Below are 23,355 nucleotides of genomic sequence, written 5' to 3'. Positions count from 1 at the left end.
AGAGAAACTCCTTGTTTATAGGAAGGCAAAGGAAAAGTTTAGAATTACAGAGGTAACAGATCATTATGAATAGGACAGACACACAACTCTGTCAGAGTCACATTTGAGAACCATCACTGGGCAGTTCCTGCTGGAGCACAGTGGGTTAAGAATCCAACTACAGTGGCTTTGGCCACTGCAGAGGTGTGGGCTCAATCCCCAGCCTGGCACAATGGGTTAAAGGATCCAGCATTGCTGCAGCTGCAGCTCAGATTTACCCCCGGCCTAGGAACTTCCATATCCCGTGAGTGTGGCCATAAAAGAAAATAATTTTTTTTTTTTTTAAAAAAGAACCATCATTGGGAACAATGATTCTATACTATATCCTCTACCGCCTGGTACCACCCCATCCCCACACAATCACAGGCGGGCTGTGGAGGCCAGTGGCCCAAATGAGCAGGGCACTTGGTAAGTAAAAGGGGCAATGGAGCCTAGACTCACTGAAATCAAGCAGGCTAGGGCATTAAAGCATGAGAGCTGGGATGCCCTGCTAGCCAGGCACTTGTGTGAAAGAGCCCCATGAATCTGCGAAGTCCAAGCTTTAGGGGCAGCCCCTGGAGAGGCGCATGGTTTGCCAAAGGCAGTGGACACCAGGCAGACAGAATCATTATATCAGCCTAAGCGAGAGAAACAGGATGTGCCCAGGTGGTCTGGAATGTGGACTCTTATAAAGGATAGAAAGGGGATCTGGAGACACTCACCATAGCCTGTGCAGAGGAAGCAGAGAAAGGAACAACATGACGTTAAAGTCCCCCCAAGGGCATGAGAACTTTCAGAGACAACTGAGAGGTTCTTCCCTATAGCCCAAAGTAGAAAATATGTCCCAACCCCCTCTACCTCTAGTCACCAAAAACTGTCTTCAACCCAGACAGCTGACCAGGGTCCATAGCCTAGAAGAATTATGCCATAAAGTGAAATATGGGCAAGGTTAAAAGACAGACGAGGGGAAACAAGAAATGAATAAGATACTTCTACCCAATCAGTTAAGTTTAAAAAAAAAAAAAAAAAGCTATTGAGCAAAGAGGGAACAGAGGATGAGAAAAATTAGGAAGAAATGAAGATGAAAGACAAGGAAGAAGGTAATAAAGAGATGACATCAGAATTTATCTTCATCTGAACAGCTTGATGAAGAGTTGGTGGGAGAAGAGATGCTTTGGAAAGGAGGAAAAGAGAAAGGTATACAAATAGCAAGGGGGAAAGGAAGGAAAGAAAGAAATGATGAAGAGAAAATAGCAGGGGATGCTTCTATTCAGTCAACTAAGGAGGGAGAAACTGGTGAGAAAAAAAAAAGCACAGAATGCAACAGAAATGGAAAAAGGAGTGGACAGAAAAAAAAAACAAAATAGATTGAACAGGGAGAAGAAAAAGAAAATAGAAGTAGAAAATGAAAATAAGAAAAAGGTTCAGGCTTTGCTAAACTTATGGCTCTGGGACTCTGGGAGGACCTGGGCTCCACTCCACCCTTACTACCTGCCAAACTACAGAAAATTCTTTGAGGTGATTCTGTCTTAGGAGGTATAACCTCACATGGGAGCTTCTGGTCATCCTGGAAGTCCTGAGATCAGCTGTAACTCCTAAACCTGTTTCAATTCAATTCCACAAATTTTTATCACTACCTCTCAATGCTAGACACTAGGTAAAGGACTAGGAGTACAGAGATAGCCTAGAAAGCCCGTGTCTTGGGAGACTTCCACCTGACCTCCAAGAAGGAGTCACACTGGTCATGCTTATCACACATGAAGGGCAGTGATCTAGGTCAGAACCAGAGGAAGCTTGCATTACAGGCCATCAAAGGAGGCCAAAGAGATAACTAGAGGATGCATAACTAGAAGATGACTCCAGAGCCCAGCTTTGAGGGTTCAAGCTATAAATGTGCCAGGCAGGAGTTTGAGCTAATGGAGCACCTCGGGCTCTGACAAGGGAGTGAGGTAATTTAAGGTCCCACTGAAGCCATCACTAAGTCTCAGTGAGCGACTAAATGCCCCACTTCCAGTCCTGACAGCTTGCCGAGTCCCAGTGGGAGATATCCTAAGGCTACAGCCTAAGCCTGCACAGGAGTCCTTACTCACCAGATCGCTGACAAGTGGCAGTGGCTTCTTCCTGCGTAGATCTGGCATGCTATCAATGCCATAGAGCCCTCCAGCTGGCCTGGGGAGAGAGGAAAATATGTCAGGATCTTCAGTCCCGCCTTGTGTTACTAGCACGTTCAGTGTTCCATTCTCCTTGTTCACCCTCGCCCCAGAAGAAGATGAACTGAGATCTCTGCCATGTGCCTTTGAGAGGGGTAAGGAGGACAGAAAGTGAGGGAGGGAAATAAAGCCATGAAATGATGAGCAATGGAATCTGCTCTCAGTGTCTCCTTCTAAGGTTTTTAGCCAAGGACTGAGATCTTTTTTATCCCACAGTGCCAGTCCAAGGCTCCTTTGTTTATCTGAAGGCGCTTGTGCTCCATAAAGCAAGGTAAGAACTGGTGGTTAAGATAGCTCCTCTCTAAACTCAGGCCAGAGACACTGATCCCTCAAGGTTAGTCTTTCCTGACCTGTGCTAGAACAGAACCCACAGGAATAGTTCTACATAAGAGCTGCTGCTCATGTGAGCAAGACTGCCAGTCAGTAACATGTAGAAAGGAAACCTTCCCCAATCTGGGTAAAAGGGTCACCAATTCTGTCATCCAAGCCTTCTGAAGAAAAAGGGTCTCCATGGAAAAAGGAACCTGCATACTCAAGCAGATGCAGGGGAAATGAATGGGAGACTTCAAAAGATCATTTGGATGGTGGTTGTGGGAGACCATTTAGGAAGGAAACAGCAAAGAGACTCTGAGTCTGGCTTAGCATTATGGTCATGTCAATGGGAAAAAATTACAGCTGGAGCAATTTGAGATGTCTAAAACTTGTATACTTCTTTTATACTTATTAATATCATTGTTCTTTGCTTGTTCTTCTATAATAATATGCAATTTAAAAAAACAGAATTTCTCAAAAAGAACAACATTCTCATAGAGATAACCCGAATTTTACCTCCAACTTAATCCATGTCCTCTGCTGAAATTCCTTCCTCTCTTTGGGTCTCAGTATCACTTCTATAAAACGAGGGGGATGAACTACAAAATCTCTCTGACCTTTCAATTATCAGCAGTGTTGATTTCTAAACATCTAGCTTCCTGAATGCAGGCAGTGAACTTTGTTCTCAATAAGACTACCACAGCTACACAAGTTCCAAACTTTTGACAACTTTCAAGGATTAAGCTGAAGCAATGGAAAGTTGACAATAGGGAGGCATTTAGAAAAATCACTGCATGGCTCCGTTTTAAAACAGCCTGGAGGAGTTCTCTTGTGGCACAGTGGGTCAAGGATCCAGCATTTTCACTGCAGCAGTTTGGGTCACTGCTTTGGCAAGGGTTTGATCCCTGGTCCAGGAACTTCCACATGCCATGGGTGTGGCCAAACATTTTTTTAAATTAAATAAAATAGCCTGTGAGTTTCCATTGTGGCTCAGTGGTAACAAACCCAACTAGTATCCATGAGGATGCGGATTCAGTTCCTAGCCTTGCTCAGTGGGTTAAGGATCCAGAATTGCCGTGAACTGCAGTGTAGGTCGCAGACTCAGCTCGGATCCTGCATTGCTGTGGCTGTGGTGTAGGCCCACGACTACAGCTCTTATTCAACCCCTAGCCCCTGGGAACTTCCATATGCCACATGTGTGGCCCTAAAAAGAAAAAAACAATTATTTGAAGAAAGGAGCTAAAGCCCTGAAGAAGGGCTGTTGAAGAAGCAACTGGTGCCCCAAGTTTGCGGCATAAAAAAACCATAAAACATCCCACATAAGCCAAGAAGTTTTTCTGCAACAAAGATGAGCTTTTGACAAAAGAAAAAAGGGTTGCTCATTCACATGATTAACTTTTGCTATAAAAAAGAAAAATCACAAGGAAAAGGAGCATGTAAAAATGTAGTAGGTAACTTTTTGATATGATCTTTTTTCTTCCCTGGTGAGAAGCAAGAGGAGGCAGCCACTGAGAATTCTGATGTCAAAAGGCTTTTGTGGGACAAAGAGAGAAGGAAGATCCTGAGAAGTAATTTTGAGAAGTGTACACTGGAATGGGAGGGGCACTTAATCTCTTTTCTCTCTTAAGAATAGTCAGTTACAGGCAGCAGTTGAGCAGTTTAAAGTGACTCTCTGGTGCAATCACATGGGTCTGAAACTCCCAGACAAGAAACAGAATACACAGAGCTCGTAAGGGATGCTACTTCTGTCTTCACTAGAGTGGAATGGAGTATGTAGGTGACTCATAACAGCTAAAGTAGGATGGAGCCCAGGGAGTAATCTAATCAGCTACACTATGAACAACAGAATAGAAGGAAACTGTCTCTAAACACAGATATTTTTCTAATTTCCTCATTCTCATAAATGAAGGGAATATCACCATTATGATGCAATACATCATTCTAGCCTAAGGATAGAGGAGCCCCAAAGGTCCCTCCCCTGCTCCAGGGGAATCACTCTGCAAAGCTCTTTTCTGTTTCTGAGGAATCAGTCTGCAGAGTTCTCTCCTCTGCCCCAGAGAACCAAAGAGTCTCTACAGTGGAACCTCTTCCTTCCCCGAATCCAGCTGATAAAGTTGATTCTTCTGCTTCCCAAGAGAAAAGCTAGTAGTATAAGAGACTGTATAAAATTCACAGAAATCTTGTAGCACAATACTTACCCTTCTGGGAGCCACTGAGGCAAAGAGGGGTCACCATCATCTGGAATCTTTTAAAAGAGATAGAAAAAAGTTAGATCCTGGAAAGATGGGGGACTGCTATTTTTTTTTTTTTTTTTTTGGTCAGGCAATGAGCAGTAAAAAGTAGGAAGCTCGCAGCAGTGCAGGTCACATACCCCACTGGTGACATACCCAGCCTGATGTCTCATTTGATCAGCCAGGGAAACAAGCAGACTGCTGAAACAGTACTTCACCTCCTTTTTCCCCAGTGAATGGGGAGAATATAAGGAAGGCCAAGCCCACTGAGATCCTAGGACTAAGGTCCACCGGGAGCGTGAGAGTTGCCAGAATCGATAGGCCCCTCACATAACCCACTGTATATATAACAGTTAGCTAAGGCCAGGAGAAGGGCCCATTTAGGTTTCCAGGCCTAAAAGGACAATTTCATTTAGAATCTGGTCTTTCTTTCAGCTATATTCTTAAATTATCTTAACTGTCTCAGTCAGACCTGGTCTTTCTGGATTCCTATGTTATCTTTCAATTTGACTTGGCTTAGGTGCCTCGAAGCCCTAAATCACTGACACTGAGTACCCTCCACATTTGATAAACTCCATAAAACAAGAGAACCCAGGGCAGATTAGACATTTGGATCATCACTGGTGAATTTTATGAGCTCTACAATAAGAAGTTGAAAATTGGGGCACCAACTAATTCAAGGAAGGAATAGCTGGAAAACACTTTTTAAAGGTTTCTGTGCAAAAACCCCACAGTAAATCCTTCAAGCAGTGTACAGAGAGAGTTCCAAAGCTGCCAAGCCTCTCCAGAGAACCAATGGTACATGCTGTGTAGGCTCAACAGACTTAGTATGGGCAGGTCTGCGGCTTCCTGCTCCTCCACCCCAACTTCCCCACCACCTGAGACCTGGGCTCCAGCTAACCATCCTGGAGCAAATGAGCTCCAGAACAAGGGAGGTACAAGTAAGCTATTTAGCTCTAGAGAGGGGGTAAAGTTTGGGAGGGCTAAGGATGGGAGAAGTTATAGACAAAATGAGGGGCAAGTAGTAAAATATGAGAGGTAGGAAAGACTAATGGGTGATGTAAAAGTTGGTAAGCAGTAGGTGCAGGATGAACTTTGGACTCAGGACCCTTCTCAGTAAGACCCTTCAGTTGCTGGTACTCAAATCAAGCCTGTCTACTGCCTATAGTCCTTCATGAGCACATTTCGCTGCTTCCACCTCCTGCCCTGGTTCTGTGAGTGGGATGATATGGTGGAGCAAAGGCCAGGCCCAAAAGGCAGCCAGAAGTGGCTGAATCAAGTCTCTTAAGGTTGCATGTGAGAGTAGCCCATTCCTAAATTCCCTGATCCTATCAATCAGAACTTATCCTCCCTTTGGAAAAAGTCACTGCACTGAGCAGACTGTTATTTCCTACCTAGAATTAGATGTTTGCCAGAAACCACTGGGCTTAAGGAAACAAAGTCACAAAAAGTCTTTGGCAGGCAAGGTTCACAGGCTCAGATAACACATTTCCTGTGCTTGGGCAGGGGGGTGGGAGGGACAGCAAGTCTGCAGAATCCTGCAGACGCAGCATAGAGCATGCACACACAAGGAACAGAAGGAGGGCTGAGTGATCCAGAGGAGGTCTAGACAAAGTACCAATAGGAGGTACCTTCACAGACATGACTTGCACCTGAGGAAACATAGGTGACCATGGATCTTGCACATAGGGCTACAGAACATGTGCACACACCCATGGGGGAGGATTTATTGTTCACTAGGGCCCAAGTCACTGCCAAAGCAAAATATTACTGTCTTCAAGAACAAGTGCTTGCAGGCACAGAACACTGATACACTATGCATTCACACGGCATGGGGAAACCACATCACAGGTCTATAGAAGCTTGTGCTCACAGAGAGACCAGGAAGCCTATTCAGAAGCATAAAAGCACATTCACACTTAGGCTCCAGGCAAAAGGCACAAAATGCCTACAGCAGCTCCTGCTCTCAAATTCAAAGTATGTGTGCATGCTGGGCTCTGCGAGGGATTACAGCATATGCCAATCTGCAGCAACAAGTAGAAACTGGACACACACTGCGCAGAGTAAGAAAAGAGGAGGGCAATTAGTGTGTGGGGGAGTTTAATTGAGTCCAAGTCTAAGCACACACATGCTACAATGAATGTATACCATGCTGGCACACACATTCTCACCCTGTGCTCCAGGGATATTTGCAAGAGCACACACGGGCACGGAGCATGCACACAAACTGCTTTCAGGAAAAACAGACAAGATGCATGAGCCAGAGCTCAGAGGCATAGATCATATGCACACACACGCGCACACACACGCACAAACACACACACGCACAGAGCTCAGGAGGAAGGGGAGAGAAGTGACAACAAAAAGGACCCCAAAGGGCCAGAGTATAACCTGAAGGGCTCCTCGCTTTTCTTCTGCAAGGAGAGAAAGAGCAGGGGAAAAAAAAGGGCAGAGAGGTTAGTAGATTCATTCCTATATCTGGGAGCCTAAAGAAAATGCCAGCTAAATCTCAAGGGACATGGAGGAGAGGGAGAGGTCCTCTGAACAACTGGGCAGTTCATAGAGCCTAGCTTCCAGAATCCTTACTTCTTGTATTTGCTGGTCCTTGCTTTTTAGTTTAGAATATCCCAGGTTTGGCTATAAAACCCAAAGGACAGAGAAAAAAAGAAAAGAAAAAGGAAACTAGGTAAGGAACACTTTAACTGACCCTGTTAAAGGTATCTCTCTTCCTCCACTATCTTAAATTTATCTTAAATATATTGTACACATCACGTCAAGAGTTACTTCCATTGTGTCCTTCTATTCTTCCCAGAGTTCCCTATAATGCCTAAAGCATAAAATCCAATCTATGACAAGTCCATCAAGGCTCTCCTTGATCTGGCCTCTTACATCTATTCAGTGAGCTCAGACTTAGTCTTGAGACTTATCTCAGATAATGCCTCTGTGAAAATTTGTCTGCCTTCCTCTCAAAAACAGAATGTGGTGCTTTCTACTATATACCCATGATGCCCATGCTTCTTTGTGCACCCTTCTATGACAGTATGCTATCAGTACTCTCTCCTTGTTATTTGTCTGTATAAACATCTCCCTTTATACCTTGTGAACTTCTTGAGAGCAAGAATTATACAGACTGTATTATTTTTCCTTTGTACCCAGAGGGTTTAACACATCTCCTAGCACCTAGCATTTGTATGTAGTGAAAGGAACCTAACTTCTAGGACTTAGAGAACAACAGCTTTTCTACGAACATGTCTTTTGCCTTCACCAAAGAAAAGAGAGCCTCCTAGCCAACAGCCTGTAGCATTTTCCAGACTCCAAATAACTTCTGTATTAGTCCTTCAGTTTGTCCCACCCATTGGACAAACATTTTCTTTTTTTTTTTTCTTCAAAAAAGCCTTTTCTTGTTAGAAATAATTTTTTTTTTTTTGTGATTCCCAACTTCCTAAAATGCCTTAGGATTTTTCCACTAGGATTTAGTTTTCAATTTATGTCTACAGAACACCTGCTTTACAGGAAAATCCCTGACCCTTAAGAATGATCTCACTCTTTCAGACAGTCCATCTTATAAGGAAGTGACATACTTCCTCATTGTTAAAACAATCTTAATTCCATTGTACTTGGGAGTCAAAAGACTTGAGGCATTCAACTTATTTGAGCCTGCATTTCCTTATCTGTAAAAAGAGGATAAGAGCAGCTACTTCCCAGGATTATTGTAAGGATTCATTTCTTAAATACTTATTGAGAACCTACTGCACACTAGGCTCTGTTTTCAGTGCCAGGGATGCAGCAGTGAATCCTGACCCTGAGAAACTTCTATTCTATTAGGAGGAGCAGACAACTAATAATGATGATGGAGAAGATGACAATAGCTAACAGTAAATAAACACACTGCATATCTGGTATTTGAGTGAACTCATCTATTTCTCATGATTCTACTGGGTAAATACTATCATCTCCATTATTTTAATGATTAAACTGAAGATTAGAGATGTTAAGAAATTTGCCTAAAATCACAGCAAATGGCAAAGCCAAAATTCAAAAAAACACTCTGGGAGTTTCACCTGTGGTACAGTGTGTTAAGGATCTGGTGTCACCACAGCTCTGGAATAGGTCACAGCTGTGGCTCGGATTCAAGTCCTGGCTGCTGGTATAGCCAAAACAAACAAACAAACAAACAAATAAAAAACCCTAAACAAACAAAAAACTCTAGCCTCTCTGATTCCAGGACCTGGAAATACTTGTATCACATGTGACAGGAACTCTGCTGATAAATTCAGGTAAAGGGAAAAGATAATTGTTCCTGTGGTGATGTTATAATTTATATTAAAATTTATAAAAAGTTGTCAGGGAGGCCTCATTGATAAAGCAACTTCTAAGCAGAGACATGAAGGAAATGAGTAAAGAAGCTATTCAGAGTTCTAGGAGAAATGTGTTCCAGTCAGAACACACAGCAAGTGCAAAGCCTAGGGTGACAGCATAGTTGGTGTCACAGCGTACCAGTTCAAATAGGGCTCTACAGGCCCTGATAGGCATAGTGGCTTTCATTTTGAGAGAGACAGAAGAACAAGTGGAAGGTTTTGAACAGAGAAGTGATATTATCTAACTCATGTTTTATGAGGATTATTCTCGTTTGGGAGAACAGACTGTAGAGGAACAAGGGTAGAAGCAGAGAGACCAGTTAGACCACTGCAATCACCTACACAAGAGAAAATGACTTACATAAGGATGTTACTGGTAAGATTTGGGATTGTTTTTTAAAGGCAAAGCAGGCAAAATGTACTAATTGATTGGATATGAATTGTGAAAGAAAATAAGAAGTCAAGAATATCTCTATGGATTTGAGCTAGGAGTGGCTAGCTGTAAGAGCAGAGTTTCTGGGAATTACCTGGGGGCTCAGTGGGTTAAGGATTGGCATTGTCAGTGCTGTGACTCTGGTTACTGATGTGGCATGAGTTCAATCCCTGGCCTGGGAATTCAGCATTCTGTGGGCATGGCAATAAAAAGAGAGAGAGAGAATGGTGTTTCCATTTACTAGTAAAAAAGACTATATAGGAAAAGCAGGTTTGGCAGGGGCTTGGGGAAAAGGATTTTGGATATATCAAATCTGAGATGCCTATTTATATGCAAATGTTGATATTAAGTAGATATGGAGTCTGGTGTTTCTGGAAGGTGTCTAGGCCAGAGATATAAATCTGGGAATGCTTATGATTATGAAATACATGAGACTAAAAGAGATTACCTAGGAAGTGAGTATGAATTAAAAAATGAAGTCAGGATTGAATCCTGGGATACTGCAAGGTTGGAAAGATAAAGAGGGACCAGCGAAATGACATAGGAAGGAATGATCAATAATGTTGGAGGAGGAGACAGGATTAAGATGGCTGAATAGAAGAAATAGAGCTCAACTTCTTTTATGAAAACAACAAAATTACAAACAAATGCTGAATGACCTTGAACCAAATGGACTGGAAACTTTCCAATAGATATTCTACTCCGGAAGACAAAGATGGGGCCACATCAACATGGTAGGAGGGGTGATCACATGATGTAAGCAACCCCATACCACTGGGTGGGCAGCCACAGACTGGAAAGTAACTGTATCACAGAGACTCACCTACAGGAGTGAGAGTTCTGAGCTCTGCGTCAGGTCCCCATGCCTGGGGATCTGGCATTGGGAGAAAAAGCCCCCATAGCATCTAGCATTGAAGGCCAGTGGGGCTTGTGCACAGGAGCTCCACGGGACTGGGTGAAACAGAGACCCCATTCTTGAAAGGCACATACAGGTTTTCGTGTACACTGGGTCCCATGGCAAAGCAGAGACTCCAGAAGAATCTGGTTTGGACCTGACCGCAGTTCTTGGAGGATCTCCTGGGAAAACAGGGGGTTACTGTGGCTCATTGTGGGGGAGGTTCATTGGGGGCAAACATCTCGGGAAAAATTCATCAGCGTGTGCTCCTCTAGAGGTGGCCATTTTGGGAAAATATGGCCCTACCCATCAGCACTGGGAAACCCCAGGCCAAAACAATATTCCTGCCCCACGCATCAGTAAACAGACTGCCTAAAGACCCCCAGGCACACACCAACCTCTAATCTCACTGAGAAACAAAGCTCCATTCACCAGAGGGATAGGAATCAGCCCCACCTACCAGTGGGCAGACACCAGTCCCTCCCATCAGGAAGCCTACAGCAAGCCCCTGCACCAACTTCAACCACAAGGGGGGCAAACATCAGAACTAAGAGAGGCTACAACTCTATTATCTGTAAAAAGGACAACACAACAAAAACCTATAAAAATGAAAACACAGAGAACTACAACTCAGAAAAGGGAGAAAGAAAAACCCCAGAAAAACAGCTAAGTTATCTGATTATCAGCCTCCAGGAAAAAGACTTTAGACTGTTGATGCTGAAGATGATGCAAGACATTGGAAATAAACTGGAGGCAAAGATTGATTACACCAAACACTGAGTGAAGAAATTCAAGATTTAAAACTTAAGCAAGGAGAGATGCAAAATACAATAACTGAAATAAAAAATTCATTAGAAGCAGCCAACAGCAGAATACAGGAGGCAGAAGAACAAATAAGTGAGGTAGAGGACAGACTAGTGGAAATCACAGATGCAGAACAGAAAAGAGAAAAAAGATTGAAAAGAAATGAAGACAGTCTAAATGAACTCTGGTACAATGTTAAATGCACCAACATCTGCATTACACGGTACCAGAGGAGAGGAGAGAGAGAAAGGGATAGAAAAAACATTGGAAGAGATAGTAGCTGAAAACTTCCCTAACATGGGAAAGGAACCATTCACTCAAATCCAGGATGTGCGACAAGTACCATATAAAATAAACCCAAGAAGGAATACACCGAGACACATATTAATCAAACTGACCAAAATTAAAGACAAAGAGAAAAATATTGAAAGCAGCTAGGGAAAACAAACAAGTAACACACAAGGGAACCCCAATAAGGTTATTGGCAGATTTTTCAGCAGAAACTCTGCAGGCCAGAAGGGAGTGGCATGATATACTTCACGTGATGAAAGGAAAAAAACTCCAAGCAAGATTACTCTACCCAGCAAGGCTCTCATTCAGATTTGAAGGAGAAATCAAAAGCTTTACAGATAAGCAAAAGTTGAGAGAATTCAGCAACGTAAACCAGCTTTACAGCAAATACTAAAAGAACTTCTTTAAGCAGAAAGGAAAAGGCCACAACTAGAAACAAATATACCACAACTGACAAGGCTTATCAGTAAAGGCAAATATATGATAAACATAGGAAATCATCCATGAACAATTGTGCTACCAAAATCAGAAATCGTGAGAAGAGGGGGGTACAAATGCAGGACACTGGAGATGCACTTGCAGTTAAGAGACCAACAACATAAAACAACCTCTATATATATAGACTCCTATATCGAAACATCAGGGCAACTGCAAACTAAAAATCTAAATTGATACCCACAAATAAGAAAAATCAACTCAAATACAACACTAAAGATAGTCATCAAACCACAAGAGGAGAGAACAAGAGAAGGGAAGAAAAAAGAGCAACAAAGCCAAATCTAAGAGTTCCCGTCATGGCTCAGTGGTTAACAAATCCAACTAGGAACCATGAGGTTGCGGGTTCGTCCCTGGTCTTGCTCAGGGGGTTAAGGATCTGGTGGTTTCGTGAGCTGTGGTACAGGTCTCAGATGCGGCTTGGATCTGGCATTGCTGTGGCTATGGCATAGGCTGGCAGCTCTGATTATATGCCCAGCCTGGGAACCTCCATATGACACAGATGCAGCCCTAGAAAAGGCTGAAAGACAAAACAAACAAGCAAACAAAAACAAATCCAAAACAATTAATAAAATGGCAATAAGAACATACATATCAATAATTACCTTAAATGTTAATGGACTAAATGCTCCAACCAAAAGACACAGACTGGCTGAATGGATACAAAAATAAGATATATATATATATATATATATGGTGTCTTCAAGAGACCCACCTTACTTCTAAGGACACATACAAATTGAAAATGAGAGGATGGAAGAAAATATTCCATAAAAACGGGAATCAAAATAAAGCTGGAGCAGCAATACTCACATCAGACAAAACAGACCTTAAAATAAAGAATATTATGAAAGACAAAGAAGGACATTAGATAATGATCAAAGGGTCAATCCAAGACCAAAGTATAACAATTGTAAATATACATGCACCCAACATGAGATCACCTCAATATATACGGCAACTGCTAACAACCTTAAAAGAAGAAATTGACAATAACACAATGAGAGCGGCAGACATTGGCACCCAACTTACAGCAATGGACAGATCATCCAGACAGGAAATCAACAACAACAACAACAACAACAAAAAAACCCACAGGCCCTAAATGAAGCATTAGACCAGATGGACTTAATAGATGTTTATAGGACATTCCATTCAAAAGGAGCAGACTACACATTCTTCCCAAATGCACACGGAACATTCTCTAGTATTGATCACATTCTGGTCCACAAATCAAGCCTTGGTAACTTTAAGAAAATTGAAATCATATCAAGCATCTTTTCCGACTGCAATGCTATACGACTAGAAATCAACAAGAAAAACACTGGAAAAAACACAAACACATGGAGACTAAACAACATGCTACTAAATAACCAATGGATCACAGAAGAAATCAAAGAGGAAATTAAAAAATTCCTAGAAGCAAATGACAACAAAGATACCACACTCCAAAACATATGGAATGCAGCAGAAGCATTTCTAAGAGGGAAGTTTATAGAAATACAACCCCACCTCAGGAAACAAGAAAAAGCTCAAATAAACAACCTAAATTTACATCAAAAGCAGCTACGGAGGGAAGAACAGACAAGACCTAAAGTTAGCAGAAGGAAAGAAATCATAAAAATCAGAGCAGAAATAAATGAAATAGAAACAAAGAAAACCACAGAAAAGATCAACGAAACTAAAACCTAGTTCTTTGGAAATATCAACTAAATTGATAAACCCTTAGCCAGACTTATCAAGAAAAAAAAAAAGAGAGAGGCCTCTAATCAATAAAATTAGAAATGAAATAGGAGAAGTTACAACAGACATTACAGAAATACAAAGGATCATAAGAGACTACTACATGCAACTATACACCAATAAAACGGAAAACCTAGAAGAAATGGACAAATTCTTAGAAAAGTACAATCTTCCAAGATTAAACCAAGATGAAATAGCAAAGACGAACAGACCATTCACAAGTACTGAAATTGAAACTGTGATGAAAAAACTTCTAAGAAACAAAAGTCCAGGACCAGATGGCCTCACAGGAGAATTCAACCAAACATTTAGAGAAGAGCTAACACCTATCCTTCTGAAACTATTGCAAAAACTGAAGAGGAAGGAACACTCCAAAACTCATTTTATGAGGCCACTATCACCCTGATACCAAAACCAGACAAAGATACCACAAAAAAGAAAATTACAGACCAATTTCCCTGATGAACATAGATGCAAAAATCCTCAACGAAATACTAGCAAACTGAATCCAACAATACATTAAACGGATTGTATACCATAATCAAATGGGATTTATCCCAGGGATGCAAGGATTCTTCTATATCTACAAATCAATCAGTGCGATATACCACATTAACAAACTGAAAAATAAAAACCATATGATCCTCTCAATAGATGCAGAAAAAGCCTTTGACAAAACCCAACACCCATTTCTGATAAAAACTCTTCAGAATGTGGGCATAGAGGGAACCTACCTCAACATAATAAAGGCCATATATGACAAATCCACAGCTAACACCATTCCCAATGGTGAAAAGCTGAAAGAATTCCCACTGAGATCAGCAACAAGACAAGGATGCCTGCTCTCACCACAAGTATTCAACATAGTTTTGAAAGTCCTTGCCACAGCAGTCAGAGAAGAAAAAGAGATAAAAGGAATCCAAATTGGGAAGGACAAAGTAAAACTATCCCTATTTACAGATGACATGATACTATACCTAGAGAATCCTAAAGATGCTACCATAAAACTATGAGAGCTCATCAATAAATTTGGCAAAGTCTATGGATACAAAATTGATACAGAGAAATTGACTACATTTCTATATACTAATCACAAAAGATCAGAAGGAGAAATTAGGGAAACAATCCCATTTAAATCACATTGAAAAGAATAAAATACCTAGGAATAAACCTACCTAAAGAGACAAAAGACCTGTACTCTGAAAACTATAAGATGCTGATGAAAGAAATCAAAGATGACACAAGTAGATGGAAAGACATATCATGCTCTTGGATTGGAAGATTCAGCATTATCAAAATGACTATACTACCCAAGGCAATCTATAGATTCAATGCAATCCCTATCAAATTACCAAGGACATTTTTCACTGAACTCAAACAAAGTATTTTAAGTTTGTTTGGAAGCACAAAAGACCCAAAATAGCCAAAGACATCCTGAAAAAGAAAAATGGAGCTGGAGGAATCGGGCTCCCAGACTTCAGACTATACTACAAAGCCACAGTCCTCAAAACCATATGGTATTGACACAAAGAAATATAGATCAGTGGAACAGGATAGAAACCCCAGAATTAAACCCAGGCAACTACAGTCAACTTATCTATGACAAATGAGGCAAGAATATACAATGGAGAAAAGACAGCCCCTTCAACAAGTAGTGCTGGGAAAACTGGACAGCCACATGGAAAAGAATGAAATAAGAACACTTCCTAACACCACACACAAAAATAAACTCAAAGTGGATTAAAGATCTAGATATAAGACCAGATACTATAAAAACTCTTAGAGGAAAACATAGGCCAAACACTCTCTGACATAAACTATAGATAGCAACATCTTCTCAGATCCACCTCTTAGAGTAATGACAATAAAAACAAAAATAAACAAATGGGATTTAATTAAACTTAAAAGTTTCTGCACAGCAAAGGAAACCCTAAACAAAATGAAAAGACAACCCACAGAATGGGAGAAAATCTTTGCAAGTGAATCAACTGACAAGGGATTAATCTCCAAAATTTATAAACACCTTCCACAGCTCAAGACCAAAAAAATAAACCACCCCATGAAAAAATGGGCAGAAGATCTAAACAGACAGTTCTCCAAAGAAGACATACAGATGGCCAAAAAACACATGAAAAGATGTTTGACATTACTAATTACTAGAGAAATGCAAATCAAACCACTATGAGGTACCACCTTACACAGGCCAGAATGGCCATCATCAAAAAGTCAGCAAACTGGAGTTCCTGTCGTGGCTCAGTAGTTAACAAACCCAACTAAGAACCATGAAGTTGAGGGTTCGATCCCTGGCCTTGCTCAATGGGTTGGGGATCTGGCGTTGCCGTTAGCTGTGTTGTAGTTTCGCAGATGCAGCTTGGAATCCAAGTTGCTGTGGCTCTGGCATAGGCCACCAGCTACAGCTCCAATTAGACCCCTAGCCTGGGACCCTCCATATGCCATGGGAGCGGCCCTAGAAAAGGCAAAAAAAGTATGCAAACAATAAACGCTGGAGAGGATGTGGAGAAAAAGGAACCCTATTACACTGTTGGTGGAATTGTAAATCGGTGCAACCACTGTGGAAAACAGTATGGAGATTCCTCAGAAAACTGAAAGTAGAATTACCAGCAATCCCACTCCTGGGCATCTAACCAGAGAAAACCATGACTCGAAAAGATATATACTCCAATGATCACTGTAGCACTATATACAATAGCCAAGACGTGGAAACAACCTAAATGTCCATCAACAGAGGAATGGATAAAGATGTGGTACATACACACAATGGAATATTACTCAGCCATTAAAAGGAACAAAATAATGGCATTTGCAGCAACATAGATGGACCTAGAAATTATCATGCTAAGTGAAGTCAGCCATACAATGAGACACCAACATCAAATGCTTTCACTGACATGTGCAGTCTGAAAAAAGGACACAATGAACTTCTTTGCAGAACAGATACTGACTCACAGACTTTGAAAAACTCATGGCTTCCAAATGAGACAGGTTGGGGGGTAGGGGGATACACTGGGGGTTTGGGATGGACATACTATAAAATTGGGTTGTGATGATAGTTCTACAATTATAAATGTAATAAAATTCACTGAGCAATAAAAAGAAAATTAATGTTGGAGGAGAACCAAGACAGAGAGGTGTTCTGGAAGCCAAGTGAAGAAAGTGTTTCAAAAAGAAGAAATTGAGACCTAAGAATAGACTAAAGAATAATGACATAGAATTGTGAATCCAGAAATAAACTCTTACCCTTATGGCCAGTTGATTTTTTGATGATTTGATGAATAAAGAATATTCTTTTTCAACAAGTAATGCTGGGAGAATTAGACATACACATTCTCAAGAGTGAAGCTGGATCCCTATCTCACACCATATACAAAAATCAATTCAAAGTGAATCACAGGGAGTTATAGTGTGGCTCACCAGAAATGAATCTGGGGAGTTCCTCTTGTGGCGTAGTTGGTTAAGGATCCAGTGTTATCACTGCAGCATCTTAGGTCATTGCTGTGGCATGTGTTCAATCCCTGGCCCAGAAACTTCCACGTGCTGTGGGTGTAGCCAAAAAAAAAAAAGGTTTTAAAAAAAAAGAAAAGAAACAAATCTGACTAGCATCCATTAAGATACAGGTTTGGTCCCTGGCTTTGCTCAGTGGGTTAAAGATCCAGTGCTGCTATGAGCTGTGGTATAGGTTGCAGACTTGGCTTGGATATGATGTTGCTGTGGCAGTGTCATAGGCCAGCGGCTACAGCTCCAATGGACCCCTAGCCTTAGAACCTCCATATGCCATGAGTGCAGCCCTAAAAAAATAAATAAAGAGCCAAAATAGTTTATGAAAAAATCATAGCCCTAAACGTAAGAGCTAAATAAAACTACAAAACATTGAGAAAAAAATGAGAATAAATCTTTGTGACAATGATTAGACAATAGTTTCTTAGCTATGAAAGTAAAAGCAAAACCAACACAAGAATAGATAAACTGAACTTCATCAAAATTTAAAACTTTTACACTCTACTTCACACCCACTATGATGGCTATTATAAAACAACACAAAATAAACAAATGAAAACAACCAGGAAATAACAAGTGTTACTGAGCAAGGATGTGGGGAAACTGGAACTTTTGTACACTGTTGATGGGAATGTAAAACGGTGCAGCTGTTGCGGAAAATAATATGGCAATTCCTCAAAAATAATAAGAATTACCATATGATCTGGCAGTGCCACTTCTGGGTATATACCCAAAAGAAATGAAAGCAAGAACTCAAAACACATTTGTGCACCCATGTTTGTAGCAATATTATTTGCAATAGCCAAAAAGTAGAAGAAACCCAAGTAAGTGTACACTGATGGATGACTGGATAAAATAACTGTAGTATGTATACACACAACTGAATAGTATTCAGACTTAAAAAGGAAGGAAATTCTGACACATGCTACAACATAGAGGAACTTCAAAGACATTATGCCAAGTGAAATAAGCCAGTCACAAAAGGACAAATATTTTGCAAATACACATTGTATGAGGTACCTAGAGTGGTCAAATTTATTGAGATAGAAAATACAATGGTGATTGCCAGTGGCTGGGGGGAGGAGAGAATGAGGAGGAGCCATTCATAGCAACGCGGGATCTGAGCCTCATCTGCAACCTACACCACAGCTCACGGCAACACTGGATCCTTAACCCACTGAGAAAGGCCAGGGATCGAACCTTCATGGTTCCTAGTCAGATTCGTTAACCACTGAGCCACAATGGGAACTCCTCACGTGGGTCAATCTTGAAAATACTATGTTAAGCTGAAGAAACCAGTCGGTAAAGGCAATATATTATGTAAACCCATGTACATGCAATGTCCAGAACAGGCAAAGTCATAGAAATAAAAAGTGGATGAGTAGTTGCCAGAGGCTGGGGAAAAGGTGGACTGGAGAGTGACATTAATACATTAGGGGGTTCTTTTTGGGGTGATAGAAAAGTTCTAGAATTGATGGTTGCATAACTCTTAATATACTGAAACCACTCAATTGCACATTTTTAAGGGATTTTAAGGGTGCATGTTATGGTATATAAATACCCCAAAAGCTGTTGTAATAAAAAGAAGTAATCAGTTATGTCAAGTTACTAAGAGAGTGGCAATATGATGGTCATATGATGGCCTTAGCAAAAGCTATCTTAATATTGGTAGGAGTGAAAAAATTGAATTTTAATGTAATACATGTTTGATTGCTTAAAATACTGCATGGTATATACACCCTCCCCATTTATAAAAAAGAAGGAAAAAGATTAAAAAAATAACTCAGACTAGTGGTAAGATAGTACTAGTAAACTTAGGCCCTAAAAGGTCTCAAGTAGAGCAGTGAACTTTTTCAAATGTTTCACTCTGGTAACATCACTGTTTTACTGAATCAGTTTACCAGGTTAGGGTGACTGCTTCTGCAGACTCTATAACCAGAGTGCGTTGGAGAGAGGTGGGCCTGGGTATTTCTGAACCTTGCTCTATTCCTCCTGCTCTATGGTGCCAGAGTCAGGCTGGACCCAGCACCAAAAGGATGCTGCCAATGCCCAGCAGCCTCTCTACCATGCCCTCTGTAGCCCTCAGACCAGACTGGGTCTCGGTAAGTATCCAGAATTTTGGCTTGATTTCTTATTGGCGTTTCAGAAAATCTCCTTCTTCTCATTATCTCTGCCGCTGCTACCACCTGCTTACCACGAGCACCACAAGTTCCTGAATCATTGAGCAGGATGTCAGCTCAAAAGGGAAATTCTAGAACTTGAAGAACTGGCTCCAGTGTTCTGGATGCCCATGTTAACATCTACTGCTGCCAAGGTTTAAGGAGTCCATAAGGAAGTACTGTTTTGATATTTGTTGTTTGTATTGTTGCTTAATATAATAATTTCTTTTTTTTTATAATTATTTTATTTATTTATTTATTTATTTTTTTGTCTTTTTGTCTTTTTTTATTGTTGTTGCTGCTATTTCTTGGGCTGCTCCCGCGGCATATGGAGGTTCCCAGCCTAGGGGCTGAATCGGAACTGTAGCCACCGGCTTACGCCAGAGCCACAGCAACGCGGGATCCGAGCCACGTCTGCAACCTACACCACAGCTCACGGCAACGCCGGATCGTTAACCCACTGAGCAAGGGCAGGGACCGAACCCGCAACCTCATGGTTCCTAGTCGGATTCGTTAACCACTGCGCCACGATGGGAACTCCTAATATAATTTCTAAATGCCCAAGGAAAAATAAAAGGGGCTGCAAAGTTAAGAGGAGACCGAAATCTCTTGTAATCAAGGAATTACAGAAAGCTTCCTGGAAGAGGTGATATTTTGGCTATATGCTGAAGAATAAAGCAAATTTTGCCAGGGTGATACAGTGAACATAGCACCTTAGACTAGAAAGAACCATGTATATGTGAATATGTTAAAAACAAAGTACAAGGCAAATTTGTGAGACACCATTTTCCTTTTAGGTGGAGTATAGTCGAACAATGGAATATAAACCTGGGAATATAAACTAGGGACCACCTGAAATGGTCTGAATGCCAAGTGAAGGAATTTAGACTTTTTTGATAAGCTATACAGTGCAGTTCTAGGGATATTTAAAAGGAACATGATTTTAATTGTTCATTTTTTAAATGTAGTTTTATGACTTGGTGCTATATAGATACTATTCAAATTCTAAAGATTATAAAAGGGTATACAGTAGAAAATCTCCTTTCACTGCATTAATTTTTCCCCTAATACCTTTCCCCATGGGCAGTCACATACCAGTTTCTTATGCATCTTTGTTAGATATTCTATACATGTACAAACAGACACCACCGGTTTGTGTGTGTACTCTTTTTTTTCTACAAATGTAAGCATCTTATACACAGTGTTCTGCGCCTTTTTTTTTCTCATGTAAAGATATCTTTTCATTTCAGTTAACAGGTACCTCTTCCTTTTCATAGCTGCATGATATTGTATTCCATTGTTTGAATGTGCCAATAAATTATTTAAGTAGCCTTTCTTAACGAACATTTAGATTGTTTTCAATCTTTGCTATTAAAAACAATGCTTCAAAAATAGTCTTGAACATATGTTCCCTTCTACATGTGAAAATGTACCTGCAGCATGTATTCCTGGAATCACGTTGGGGCTCAAAGGATATATATATATAATCCTGATAAATTTTGCCAGTTGCCTTCCTTAGAGGTTATATCAATTTCCACTCCCATCCCACTAGCAATGTATGTGTGCGTGTTCTCTCACACCTTTGCCAACACAATATGTTTCATAATTTTAATTTTGCCTTAGAAAGATTAATCAGGTTATATGCATAAGAAGACAACCCCATTTACATTTAAAATTAGATGAATAAAGCATATGATCTTTGGATAAATTTAATTTTGATTGGGAGAAGTAATTTTATTTACTTATTTATTGTTATTCTTTTTGCATTATCGTTTATTACAAGATATTGAATAGAGTTCCCTGTTCTATCCAGTAGGACCTTGTTGTTTATCCATTCTATATATAATAGTTTGCATCTGCTAGCCCCAAACTCCCTGATTGAGAGAAGTAACTTTAAAGCTACCTATCTTCATGCTACCTAGAAAAAAGTTCTCTCATTCTTTGTAACCAGAACCATTCCATTCTCTCTTAGGTAAGCAGCCTTTATGTAGCTAGAGGTGGAAGAAAGGGAACATGACCTATGGAGGGCAGGGTCAGGCTATTGGGCAGGGCCAGCATTATAAGTAGTTCCTGGGCTGCTCCGAGTCAGAAATAAGGTTCTGTGTTGTCAAATCCAGGGTTAGGAAGAAATCAGATTGGGATAAGGGAAATTCCCACAGTGGCCTATGAAGTGGAAAAGCCCCATCAGCTTCTGGAGAAACAGCAATCTTATCTCAGCAAGAAACCCATGGAAAACAATTTTAAAATGCAACATAGGATTGCATCAGCTGCCCAAGTTCTTGTGAGAAACATGCCTCTTTTCCCCATTCCTACCTCCTACCCCACAACTACTTTACACCAGAATATCCTAAAAGTCCTGCAGCTATGAACTACTTTTGCCCTGATTTTTCTTCTTCTGAAAAGGTATTTTTCTAAAGCACTCTGCCCCCAATAACTTGGAAGCTCCCTAGAGACAGGAACTTCTTTCCTGTTGCTTTTGAACTCTTTCACTCCAGCTCTCACAGGATTAGCTTAAAATCTATACTCCAGTAATTGAGACTGAGTTGAGCTGTGCACCTCCCCCATTACCTTGTGAAACTCACCATCAAACTGGGTCTCATGCTGGCCTGACCCAGACAGCTTTGTGAACCCATTAAATAGAGACCTGAAATACCTGGGTGCATGTCTTCTACTGAGAGATGGTCTGTCTTCTGTACTAGCTCGTGCAAAAGTTTTTTCTGCCTCAATCTTTTCTCTTTTAGAACATTTTTAAAATTGTCGATGCATTTGTTGAGGTAGATGGTCTCTGCACACACTTGCTCTAGGCTTAGTCTCCCCTGTTTGGGGGATTCAGGCCTGGAACAAGTTTCACTTCCCAGACATGGAGCCAGGGCAAAACCTGGCAATGAATATGCAAGAGGCAAGTTATGAGAAGCCAGAGAGATGTTGCTGGGATCCTGCGAGGTCTGGTCTCCCTGTACAGAGATGCCCACTCCACCAGAGACCACGCTGAGCAAGCTCTCACTCTCCTGACTCCCAGGGCTCTCCACTGAGAGATCCTGAGCTCCCCCTGAGCTCACTGTCCCAAGAAGTCTTTCACTGTTCTCTGACTGGGATCCACTCTCAATGCTTTCCAGGTCCTCAGGAGTGATGGACCCACTATTTTCCAGCTTCTGAAAAACGCCCTGCAAAGCTGAACGAAAGTGGTGAATTGCTCGGCCCAGTTTACTGCGGTAAAACTTGATTTCTACATCTTCATCCTCCTGTGAGCCACCCAGACAAGAGGACTTTTCAAAGACATCTTTAAGAACCTGAGCAGCACATTCCTCCTCTTCATTCAAGTCAATATGAACCATGTCACTGAAAGTCTCAGGCCCTATGATAATTTCCTCCATCATGCTATCACAGCTCAGAGTTGCAAACCTTCTGGACTTATCTGTCAAAAGGTCCTCTAACTGCTTTGTGCTCAGAATATCAAGCCCGGCTTCACAGGCCAAGAGTTTGTCCTCTGTCTTCAGCAACCCAGACAATGATAGGCAACTGCTGGCCTCACTTCTGTCACTGCAGTTGTTTTCTATTCTTGCTACTTTACATGCTTCAAGTCCTTGGTTGCACTGGTTAAAAACCTGAGATTTCCCAGAATTCTCCTCTTTTGAGAGTAACACTAGGGAAGGTTCCTCAAATTGATGGAGCTTGGACAGAGAAGCCTCTCTCCCTGTCAGTTCGCCATAGGTGCCACTGATAACTTGGGATGTTCCTGATGTCCCTTGAACTTCGTCCCCTGGCTTAGACTTATCATTTGGCTTTGCTAAATTGTTCTTGGGTAGGAAGCAAAGGCCTTGCTGTTCAGGGGTCTGGGGGTCTCTGTGTTGATTCTGAGCCCTCATTTGATATGCTTCTGTTATCGGTCC

The 23,355-nt window shown here is 41.1% G+C and overlaps 1 protein-coding gene across 1 annotated transcript in view; it reads right to left on the bottom strand.

The window, feature by feature from the left end:
* UNC13B (unc-13 homolog B) overlaps nucleotides 1-23,355 on the bottom strand; it is a 239,668-nt gene that overhangs the window by 32,255 nt on the left and 184,058 nt on the right. The window contains 2 exon segments of the mRNA NM_001435262.1: nucleotides 2,109-2,187; nucleotides 4,739-4,785. Of these exon segments, the coding sequence (NP_001422191.1) occupies nucleotides 2,109-2,187; nucleotides 4,739-4,785 (126 nt within the window).

The sequence above is a fragment of the Sus scrofa genome, chromosome 1 (assembly GCF_054392235.1).
Source record: "Sus scrofa isolate SSC_HxYL_T2T_F1_AM1 chromosome 1, Sscrofa_HxYL_maternal_Yorkshire_Landrace_v2.0, whole genome shotgun sequence".
NCBI classification, from domain to species: Eukaryota; Metazoa; Chordata; class Mammalia; order Artiodactyla; family Suidae; genus Sus; species Sus scrofa.
This window is presented reverse-complemented; position numbering and strand designations above follow the sequence as displayed.